At 38.6% G+C, this 10,736-nt stretch overlaps 2 protein-coding genes across 6 annotated transcripts in view; one reads left to right on the forward strand and one right to left on the reverse strand.

Annotated features, from left to right (window-relative positions):
• myh11a (myosin, heavy chain 11a, smooth muscle) overlaps positions 1-5,724 on the forward strand; it is a 32,510-nt gene extending 26,786 nt beyond the window's left edge. For 3 of the 4 annotated variants that reach the window (XM_077523183.1, XM_077523184.1, XM_077523186.1), the window contains 5 exons: positions 81-204; positions 267-475; positions 1,784-1,892; positions 1,958-2,130; positions 4,659-5,724. In XM_077523183.1, coding sequence (XP_077379309.1) covers positions 81-204; positions 267-475; positions 1,784-1,892; positions 1,958-2,130; positions 4,659-4,785 — 742 coding nt within the window. In that variant the 3' untranslated portion in view covers positions 4,786-5,724. Of the gene's footprint in view, positions 1-80; positions 205-266; positions 476-1,783; positions 1,893-1,957; positions 2,131-4,294; positions 4,328-4,658 lie in introns of all 4 variants that reach the window. The other variant, XM_077523185.1, reaches the window with a different exon arrangement.
• On the reverse strand, positions 5,723-10,660 carry LOC144020100 (nuclear distribution protein nudE homolog 1-like). 2 transcript variants are annotated; one of them, XM_077523187.1, is made up of 10 exons: positions 10,578-10,660; positions 10,418-10,463; positions 10,061-10,152; positions 9,837-9,990; positions 9,459-9,607; positions 9,258-9,394; positions 8,974-9,126; positions 8,800-8,885; positions 8,560-8,714; positions 5,723-7,013 (listed from the first exon to the last, which is right to left on the reverse strand). In XM_077523187.1, the coding sequence occupies exons 3-10, from the start codon at positions 10,141-10,143 to the stop codon at positions 6,920-6,922; spliced, it is 1,011 nt and encodes a 336-aa protein (XP_077379313.1). In that variant the 5' UTR covers positions 10,144-10,152; positions 10,418-10,463; positions 10,578-10,660; the 3' UTR covers positions 5,723-6,919. The 2 variants fall into 2 exon arrangements, with proteins under 2 accessions (XP_077379313.1, XP_077379314.1); XM_077523188.1 differs by having other exon boundaries at positions 10,534-10,584.
• Between the last annotated feature and the right edge of the window lie 76 nt (positions 10,661-10,736).

A 10,736-nucleotide genomic window follows, 5' to 3' on the forward strand; every position in this document is an offset into this window, starting at 1 on the left:
AAAAAAAAAAAAGAAAGAAATAAAAATAATTGTATTGTAGTTTGATCCGATCTGATCACACTCGCGCTACTCGGATGTAGGTCAGCCTTGGCGGACGAGAAGCGTCGCCTGGAAGCGAAGATCTCACAGCTGGAAGAGGAACTCGAGGAAGAGCAGAGCAACATGGAGATCCTCAACGACAGGCTGAGGAAGAGCACGCAGCAGGTTGCCACCAGCCTCACTTAAACGGTCTGCGTGCACGGTACCAGCTTGCGCTCTCCCCGCAGGTGGACCAGATAAACAACGAGCTGCAAACGGAGCGCTCGACCTCTCAGAAGAACGAGAGCGCCCGGCAGCAGATGGAGCGGCAGAACAAGGAGATGAAGGCCAAGCTCAGCGAGATGGAGAACCAGGTCAAGTCCAAGTTCAAATCCTCCATCGCCGCTTTGGAGGCCAAGGTGGCCCAACTGGAGGAGCAGCTGGAGCAGGAGAACAGGTTGAGACAGGGAGAAACCCAATACTTTTTTTTTTTTTTTGCATCATCATACTGTGTATAAGGGCCGATTAATCGACAATCGGCCGATTGAGCCAAATGGCTGATTATTATCCCCTCTGTTTGAAAGCGCTATATAAATAAAGATGACTTGACTTGGTTTAAAACGAAGTTTCCGACGCTGTGAAAGTTGTCTGAATGCACCATTTTGCTTGCGTATCATTAGCAACAAGCAAGTGTGTAGCGTATATTATTTTGGTTATTCTGTTGTCCCGAATCGTCCTTTAGGCTGTTTAATGACACCGCAGTTGGAGTTAAGTGTAAAACTAAACACACAACGTTAATAATTACATCCACTGTATATTTAAATACAAAACATGCTTCGTTTTTAAAACATCGCTAGCCTAGCGCTAACAGGAAGTTAGCATCGACTTTCGAATACCCACACACAAATCTTGTGGAAACACATACCCACATATGAGATAAAAGGCACAAATTCTTCCTAATGTGTGAAAAACTAGTTATTTTATTAGAATTCAATTGCAACTTTCTTCTGTAATCACTTTAAGTGTGTACGCCATGGATGCACGGCACCACACTGCCCTCAAGAGGCCAAAACGCACAGGAACAGTCAGTATTTGTTCTTACTGTTTTTGTTTTTTTTTCCCAGTTGCTATTATTTTAGTTTGTTCTATTCTTATTTCACTTTCTTATTGTTTTTATTTTGTCGTTTTCCTTTCAAGTTATGTTATATTATTATAAAGTTGATATTTCAAGGATTCAAAGACTTTCTTATCTCAAAATTAAAGGATGCAAACGTCCAAGGATTTTTTTTTTAACACACATTTTGACATTACATGGTGCGAAATACAGTACAATCCCCGAGGTCCCAGGTTACCCCACTAAGTCCCAACCAAGACTTGTGAAAATAACACAAGATAAAAATATATTAAAAAGGTTCATGCTTGACAGCAGTTGTTCAAAAAAATACATTAATAAATACGGTTTTATTATTGACACATAAATCCATACACTAACCTTGTATACTTAAGGATTTTTATTTATATGGACTTGTTATTAAAAGCAGATAATCTTAATAGCGAAAGTTTGTGTGTAAGTGGCACAAATTGAAAAGGAATTGTGGAGGGGGGTAATTTTATGCATTATATATTTTTAACTAATCAGCAGATTAATCGGTAATCAGTATTTTCTTCTGCCAATAATCGGCATCGGCCTCAAAAAGTGCCTATCGGGCAGGCCCTACTGTGTATCCTGGACTATTGAACTGACAGCTTTTGTATTGCTTTTCAGGGAGAAGCAGGCTACTGCCAAGAGTGTGCGCCAGAAGGACAAGAAGCTCAAGGATGTGATGATGCAGGTGGAGGATGAAAGGAAGCAGGCAGAACAGTACAAAGACCAGGTGGGATCACGTGATTTCAGGAATTTCGGAACTGTTTCCTTGACCTCCATCGATTCCCCCGCCAGGCGGAGAAAGCAAACGCTCGCATGAAGCAGCTGAAGCGGCAGCTGGAGGAGTCGGAGGAGGAGTCTCAGCGAGCCACAGCCGCTCGCAGGAAGCTGCAGCGGGAGCTGGATGAAGCCACCGAGGCCAACGATGCCATGAGTCGCGAGGTCAACTCTCTCAAGAGCAAACTCAGGTAAGAAAAGTTTCATGTCAGGAACAAGTGACTTCCATGTGCTGCTCTTTGCATTGCCAGTGCAGTGGGATAAGTCATCCGGTGATACTGTTGTGCCCTTTTCACACTGCACTGTTTATTGTTGCAAAACAATGCCCTGATTGAGCTCATTAAAAAAAAAAAAAAAATGACAATAATATGTGCTATGCAGCCCCACTAGTATAAATATGGCATTCTGATTAATATTGTGTTAGTGGAATATGAGTTAAGCAGCAAAATCCAGCAGTTTTTAGGGGGCGGCCATTTTGCTACTTGCTGTCGATTGAAGATGACATCATAGTTGCTCAAGTCTCATGTAACAACCAATCACAGCGCAGCTTCAGAAAACAGTAGGGATGTAACGATATCCTAACATCACGATACGATATTATCATGATATGAAGGTCACGATACGATAATTATCTTTATATAATTAATTATAATTATATATATATATATATATATATATATATATATATATATATATATATATATATATATATATATATATATATATATATATTTATTTATTTATTTTTTTATTTTTTTATTTTATTTTTTATTTTATTTTTAGGGGGGGGGAGGGGGGATGATGACGATACAATTGTCAAAATATAATATAAAATAATAATAAAATATAATAATAAAAAAAAATGAGCTCGTACTAAAAAAAATATAGCAATGTATATTAACAACCTACAATCTCTAATAATCCTTAACTCATTTGCTCCCAAAAATGTTCTATTTTAAATGTTTTAAGTGTCGCAAAAATATATTTATTCGTTCTTTTATCTTTTTTTTAAGCTAGTGCATACAGTAGGCTTTGAGGCAGCCTCTCAACTGCAAAGAATGGTTGAAGAAATGGTAGTTATTACACAAACGGCCAGCAGGTGGCAGCAGAGTATAAGAGATCAACCAGGGCCATATTGCAACAAGCTGATTTCCCCACAATTCTAAACAGATTTGTGAATAATGACGAAACGTAGATATGTTCTAATGCTAATTGCTGCAGAACGGAAATAGATGGAAATATATTTTTTTTCCTGATGAAAGAAAAGACTCTAATCTTTCTTTTGGTAGGTTCCATGTTTTTATAGCAATATAACACAATATTCTGTGGGCCTTGCAAAATCAGCCAAAATCCAGTAAACAGATGCGAGCGAAGAGGCTTGCTTAAGTGAAAATGGCTGGGAGTGAATGAGTTAATATTGAGGCACTTACTTGCTAATGCAAGCACACATTGAGTTCCTCCACATATTGACTCGGTTCACAAGCATATTTTGTTCCCCTTCATCTGACCATTAGTGTGATTTTAAACATAGAATGGCCAAAACATGTATTATGAAAATTAAACTGCAGTAAAAAACTAGCCACCAGAGGGTGCTAGAACTGCACAAATGGAAATCAATTTTTAACAGATGTGCTGTTTATAATATTGTGACATGACGACGACGATATATTGTGGTAGTTTTAATGTCGCGACATGATATTGCCGTTATCGTTACATCCGTAGAAAATAGGTGCGCTGTGATTGGTTGTTGCCTGAGCCCTGAGCAACTGTGATGTCATCTTCAATTGACTGCAAATGGCAAAATGGCCGCCCCCTGAGATGGACAAAAACGTCTGGATTTTGGTTCATAACTCATATTCCACAGATGTAATATTAATCAGATTTTCATGTTTAGACTAGTGAGGTCACATATAACATATTATTGTCAAGAAATGCTTAAGGTTGACTTCCACTTTGAGGAGGAGGAGAGAAAAACGAATGATTTTGCGGGATAGTCGAACAATCATGCCACTACTTGTAAATAACATTTCGTTGCAGTGTGAAAAGGGCTAGACTGACTTCTTCAGTAACTGCACAATCTAGAAAAACACAAAGATAAATCGTATTTTTTTTGTTTGTAGTTTACAATGGTGAAATTTTAGAGCTGTTTCATGCTGCTGAGGGCTGTTTCAAATGTGGTGAGCTTATTTAGCCACATGGAAGAAGTTTTAGCTATTATGAAGTATAATGTACAAATTCGTATTGCAAATATGATTGATATAACACCTTTAGTGGATGAAAATGTTGACTGGTAACGTTATAGTACATCCTATCAGCTCTTCAGGCAATACAAATGTGTTTATTTTTGTATTCCAGAGGCAACCTCTAATTCAAGAAGTAACACAGCAGGTACCGCTACATCTAAAAGTTACTCTCTCCTCATTATCTCTAAGGAATCCGCAACTTCTTTTTATTTCCAGTGCACACTCTTCTTTCTAACTTATTGAGCCCACCAAAAGAATTATGTCAACTTTCAAACTGGAAAACATCCATTCCTCAGCTTTCCTGAAATGCCATAAACAGATCTGTCGTAGCTAAATACAGTATCATCATCCATGCACGTTACTTGTTATGAACTTGATGTTGTTGAACCATGTGACATACCGGAAGGAAAACAGCTTGGCAAACTGTCCCTGACACCTCCACTCATGTGTGTCTTCTTGTGCGTGTGACTTTATAGACGCGGAAACGAGCCTTCTTTTGGCAGCGCGCCTCGTCGTACGGGCGTAGGTCGGAGGGCCGTTGAGGACGCGTCTGAGGAGGAGGCCGACTCCCAAAACGACTTCAACGGAAAGTCGGCCGACTGAAGAATGAGACGTCAACTAAGCAGATGTCAGAAGCGCCTCTTGAAAATGGAGGTTAACCTTTTGCTTTTTTTTTTTCTTTTTTTTTCCCCCCATCGCTCTAGTTCACCTTTACAACAAAATATACACTGCCTGGCCAAAGAAAAGTCACCATTTTATTTGGCTGCCATTAGCTTTGAATTCAAATTGGGATTGAAGGTATCATTCTGTCATTTTTGGAATATGCCCATGCCACAAAAAAAAAAAAAAAAAAAAAGTAACCTTCATGCTTAGTTCAATCCAGTTTGTTTCTTTACGTGGCCAGGTTGTGTATATTTTTCCGCCATTTCCAGTAGTTAAACTGATCTTTCCTGTTGCTTCAGAGCACTTTTCTTGACACAAATCGAACGGATTCGCTAAATATCAACCCAAGTGGGTTATTTGGTGGCATCACTGCTGTGTGATTTACTGTTTTTATTTACACCATTTTGTGCTGCACTGAATGCAACATCCTGTACACAATAGGTGCCGCTAATTACCGTGCTAACCTGCCAGCAGAGCCAATTCTGTATATCACCAATGGATAGTATGTCACCATGTGTAAATGTAGAACTACTACAGCTACGGTTGTCTTCTTGCCTGTGACTGCTGTTGACGTATTATATTGGAAATGCAGATGTCGTCTACACACATTCTGCTATTTTGTACCCTAAATAGTACTGTTATTAGATTTTTGTATGATAACAATTTCCTAATTTTACATGTAAAAGGTTATAAAAGGGTTACATCCTTGTACAACTTGCTGCATTTTTCGATAATTGTCAGCAAATCAATATGCCATATAAAATCTGTCCCTGCTAATCACCCTTAGATATGTAACCAATGGATGTTTACATTGCACAATTTCTTTCTACTAATTGTTGAACCACCTGCACACAAAAAAATAAAACGCTATAAAAAATACATCATTTTGTCCTTTTAATGTTTCAGTGTAGGTCAAATTGAAACAATTCAACAGGGTTTCGAGCTTGGTGTAGTGCATCAGATGAATACAAGGCCACAAGGAACTGAACTAACAGCAAGTACAATGTGCGGTCACAGCACAAATAATCACTAAAGTGGCCATACTGAGCCCTCCAGTCGTCGCTTAAAGTGGGAAAACAGCCATGTTGAAAGCTTATTCTAATTCCCGTTTAACAATATCTCCCCCAAAAATCAGGAAAAGATTTATCCAATGCACACAACTCAAACTACAAACAGTGCATCTCAATAACCTGATCAACTATTATTGCTTTTTTTTCTCCCCTCCACAGTTATTCAAGAGAACTATTGTTACATTCAGTAGAGAGAGCAAGTTAATCAAAATTAAACAGTCATTTCAAATCAAGAGAAAGAGCCTAATGGCTTAAAACCAAACCTTGGCACCAATGTGTTTCTATAATACCGCTAAAATCAAGCTCCAGTGACATAAAAATTAAATGATGCCACTGTTGATTAGCCCTAAAAGTTTAAACTTCAAAGAATAAACTTAAAAAAAAAAAAAAATTCCCCTTATCACAGCTTTGCTTTTTACTTAAACAGCAACCTAGTATTGTTCACCATTTACGTTTTCCACATTTTTTTAAATGAAATTATTTTCTTTTCTTCTAAATTACACATACAACCACCCCAGTTCTTCATTTTTCATAAATTTGCAAGAATTTCCAAAACACTTTTTCCACATTGTCATTATGGGGTGCTGTGTGTAGAATCTTAAGGGAAAAATAAAATAAAATAATTCTATTTTGGAATGAGGCTACAACACAAAATGTGGAAAAAGTGACACGCTGTGAATACCTCCCGGATCCACTCGTATACACGTCTGTAATATTTGTTACATGGAAGTGATCCCTCACATCCAAGCATCGAGTCAATACAGTGTTATTTTGAAGCTCCTCACCATACGGACATGAGTGAACGCGGATGTTCAGCATACAAAACGGCGCGCCGCATCTCATGATATGGTGTGACACGAGTGCGTCTGAGGCAGCGGAATTCCACACGTCATGCGGAGCGAGGAGCAAAGGAAATGCTTTTCGGGTTCAACGAGCTCAATGTTCAAAGTTCGCTTGTTTTGGGGAGGGGAGATGTGAGGTGAAGGAAGGAGGTGGTGGGTTCCTCACAGCAGCATCTTGACTCCTCCCTGTGGAGATTGTGCACCTTGAGAGACGCCTCGCGGGGGTGCTGGTCCAAACTCTAACCGCTTCACCAAACTACAAGACAAGCACAAAAATTTGCAAGTCAAGTCATATGAAAAGTAGGGCCAAATCATTTTCAAATTCAATTAATTGCAATTTTTTCCCCTCAATATTAACACGTATCTTTTAACACAAGCAATAAATGAATCTATATTCCAATAACAATAACAGATTTATTAGAAATGTTTTGGTCTTATAGGTTAGGCCTGGGATGGGCAACTTAAATGATGGATGGTGGCACAATTTTCAACAGCGCCACTGGGTGGCCACATAGGAACATGCATTTCTTAACCTACCATGTCTGCCATCTAATAGTGAATGGAGATATTAAAACCATACAGGGAATAAGGACTGAACCCAAGCTGCAAATAAGGAAATTTGCATACAGTCGACACCCACTGAAATTCTTTGAATAAAAAAAAAATTAAAAAAACTAAAAAAATGAAAAATGCCCCCCCCCCAAAAAAAAATAAAATAAAAACAAAAATAGCGAGCTAGCTAGGTTTGTTTCTATGAGAACAAACTAAACATACGTCACACATTTGTTGCCATAACTACTACTACTCTTCTACTTTCTTTTGACATTTGACAAATACTTTTGGTGCATTACCGCCCCGTTCTTTATTATGTAGCATCGGTCACGAGGATTTCATATTTTCATATTTACAGCACCAAAAAGGTGCAATAACTGAGCAGGATTCCACCGTTGACCACAATGCGACATGGGATTCCAGTAAGGTAAGCCATTTTAAACAAAAAAGAAAAACTCCAGTCATGCTGGGAGGTGTACGGCGTTACCAATGTTAATATATACTGTATATACAGTATATTGTGTTTAAGAAAAATACTTAACCATATTTATAATGCCATATGGGTTAAAATGTGAAAACTTGTGGCCAAAATGTAGCGATCAAAACATTTATGTATAAAAATTGGTTGTAATAAATTAGGGCTGTGCAATTAATCAAACTTCAATTACAATTTTAATTATTATGCTCCACAATTACAAAATCAGCATAATAGTGGGGAAAAAAGTTTATTTTCGAATTGGGTCGTTTAAATTTATACATTTGCACCTTTTTAAAAAAATAAAATTTAAAAATAATTTTAATAGATTTTTTACATACAATTACAAAATCAGAAAAATAGTGAAAAAAAGATTGATTTTATAATTTTGATTTGTTTAAATTCATACATTTATACCTTTTTTTTTTATTTTAAAAAAAAAAAAAAAGTAATGTAATACATTTTGTTGTATCCAAAAGTTACTTGCATAATTATGTTTCAACGAATTTTATGTGTATTAATAATTTTTACATTTAAACATTTTCTTGTTTTGTACCAAAAAATAAATGATCGTCCTAATCGGAATTTCAAGTATTACCAAAATTACCGGAATTCCAATTATTACCACAATAATTAATGAGTGATTAATATTTTCTTCATACAGTTATTGAGCAGCCCTATAATAAATATTATTTTTCTGGTTGTTGTTTAGATAGATAGATAGATGAAGCATATGCTGTAAAAGCATAGCTCAATAGTTCTGAATTTCTCTCACCTGTCATACTGTGGAGGAGGACTCATGCTGCTGGCTTGGATGTCAGCCCCCCCATCGAGACCACATGGACTAGCGGGGGCAGGGGGCAACGCCGGTCGGGTGCCCGACGTGTCGTACACAAAGTCTCGGCATGAGGCCAGCTTGGACTCCAGATTCTGACAATCCGCAAAGAACACGAGAACATGAAACGAACACAAAACAATAAATAGCGAGACCAAAAAAAAAAAAAAAGTCTCTTACCCCAACTTTTCTCAGCAGCTCCCCAACGATGTTCAGAGCAGATATTCTTGCAGATGTTGTGAGAGGAGTGCCTGTTAGACCATCACCTGACACAAACAAACAAAAAAGTGGAATAAAAAAATATCAGCATATTATTAATCATTGGGGAAAAGTAAGGACAGCATCACTAATCACCTCGCCGGATGCTGGATGCAGGTGGTGTGCAAAAGGAGGTGGGTGGCTTAGATGGGGTAACGGGGGTGGAGGGATCTGCTCGATCCAGGTCTTTGCCCATGCTGCTTGATGGTCGCCTTTCCTTCTGACGCACCGCCAGCTCCTGACGAAGATCTGCCGCACACACGGCATCCAAAGGAGAGTTAAACAGATGCCGAAGTTTGGCGATCTGGCATGAGCGTCTGAAAGAATACTTGTTTTGCATTTTCTTTGGTTTTATTTACGATGTCACGTCAAGTGTTTACCTCTCGCTTCATCTTTGAGCCTCTGAACAGACTCCAGCAGGTTCTCCTTCTCGTCCAGCTCGCTCTCAAGAAAAGCATTCCTCTCGATGACGTGGTTCATCCTCTGCTCAAAGTCCTCCAGAGACATGATGGTAGCCCTGGAGAGGTACCGAGATGATTAGCGTGGCCCTGGTTTTGCAGCCTTGAGATTTAGGTGCTGACCTTTTGGTCCTCTCAAGGTCATCATTGGACTGTTCGAGCTCTCTGATATATTTCTGCAGGTGATCTTTGACTGCTGTTGTCTCTGCCAGAGTTTCCTCCAGGTTGGAGATGTGCTTGAAATTATCAGCGTACTGACTCTCAAATTTCTCCTGCAAAATATTTTTGACATGTTTTGTGACATCCTAGCTAGTAAAAATAGGCCACCATGAAACAGGAAGTTAGTATAACATAGTTTTTTCCTATTTTCATTCACAGTTCAGTTTTGAGGTCTTCACACTACAGAGTGATTAGTTATGATGACATTTCACAATAAGATTAAGATTTGTGAAAGGCTGCATAGTAGAGGTGTGCATATCCCGTTTCACTCATCAATCAAACCTTAATGTTTTCCACTTCCATACGGAGTCTGTTGTTGTCTTGTAGCAGCTCCTTGTTTCGAGCTTCACAGTGCTTTAGCTCAGCTTCCAGCTCTGCTTCATAATCTCGACTCATCTGCTGAAACTCCTGCAGTTCCTCCTGTGCTTCATCTGCCCTAAAGACAGCAAAACGTTTCCAAAATAATTAGATCAACATGCATGCATTGTTAGTTAGTATTATATTACCTCTGCTGATGTCTGTTAGCCTGCTCCTTCCAGAAACCCAGCTCCTCTTGTAGGCTCGCAAAGTTGCGTGTTGGCTCGCCCATGTCTCAGAGCTACAAAAAAAAAAAAAATGCATCCCACAACATGCTTAAATGTTTTTGTCTCCAAACACCGCCCCTGCTGTTAGGCTAACACGCTAATAGTACTCGAGGAATCTGCATGCCATTTGCAACTGTAGACTATTATTAACGCACAAAATAATCGTATAATAGCGGTGAAATATTTACTAGTTTCTGAAAGATTGTTGAATTTGTAAGTAAACAATATGGCTTAGCAAGCTTAGCCAGCTTAGCAATTAACATACACTACAGTACCTACCAGGCTATCCCACGCCAAGTTAAACGGATGTTTTAGTTAGAGTCACCTGCATACAAGGGAAAAGTTAAAATGTATTAGTTTAATATTTATAATAATAGTTAAGAGTTATCTCACACTTTTTCGAGTAATGTGCGTGGCTCGAGCAAACTTTAGCACTCACCGCCAGCTCAAAACTACGCAGCCGTTCCACCAATCAATTACAAACGAAGCTTGAATTCCGAGATGCTATTGGTTTAGACGAATGACGACATTAAGGGATTAGCCAATCAATCCAATCATTTATGGTATCTGTAGTGGGCGGGTTTTCTGACGTAGAGTT

This window comes from Festucalex cinctus, chromosome 6, assembly GCF_051991245.1.
Source record: "Festucalex cinctus isolate MCC-2025b chromosome 6, RoL_Fcin_1.0, whole genome shotgun sequence".
Classification (NCBI taxonomy): Eukaryota; Metazoa; Chordata; class Actinopteri; order Syngnathiformes; family Syngnathidae; genus Festucalex; species Festucalex cinctus.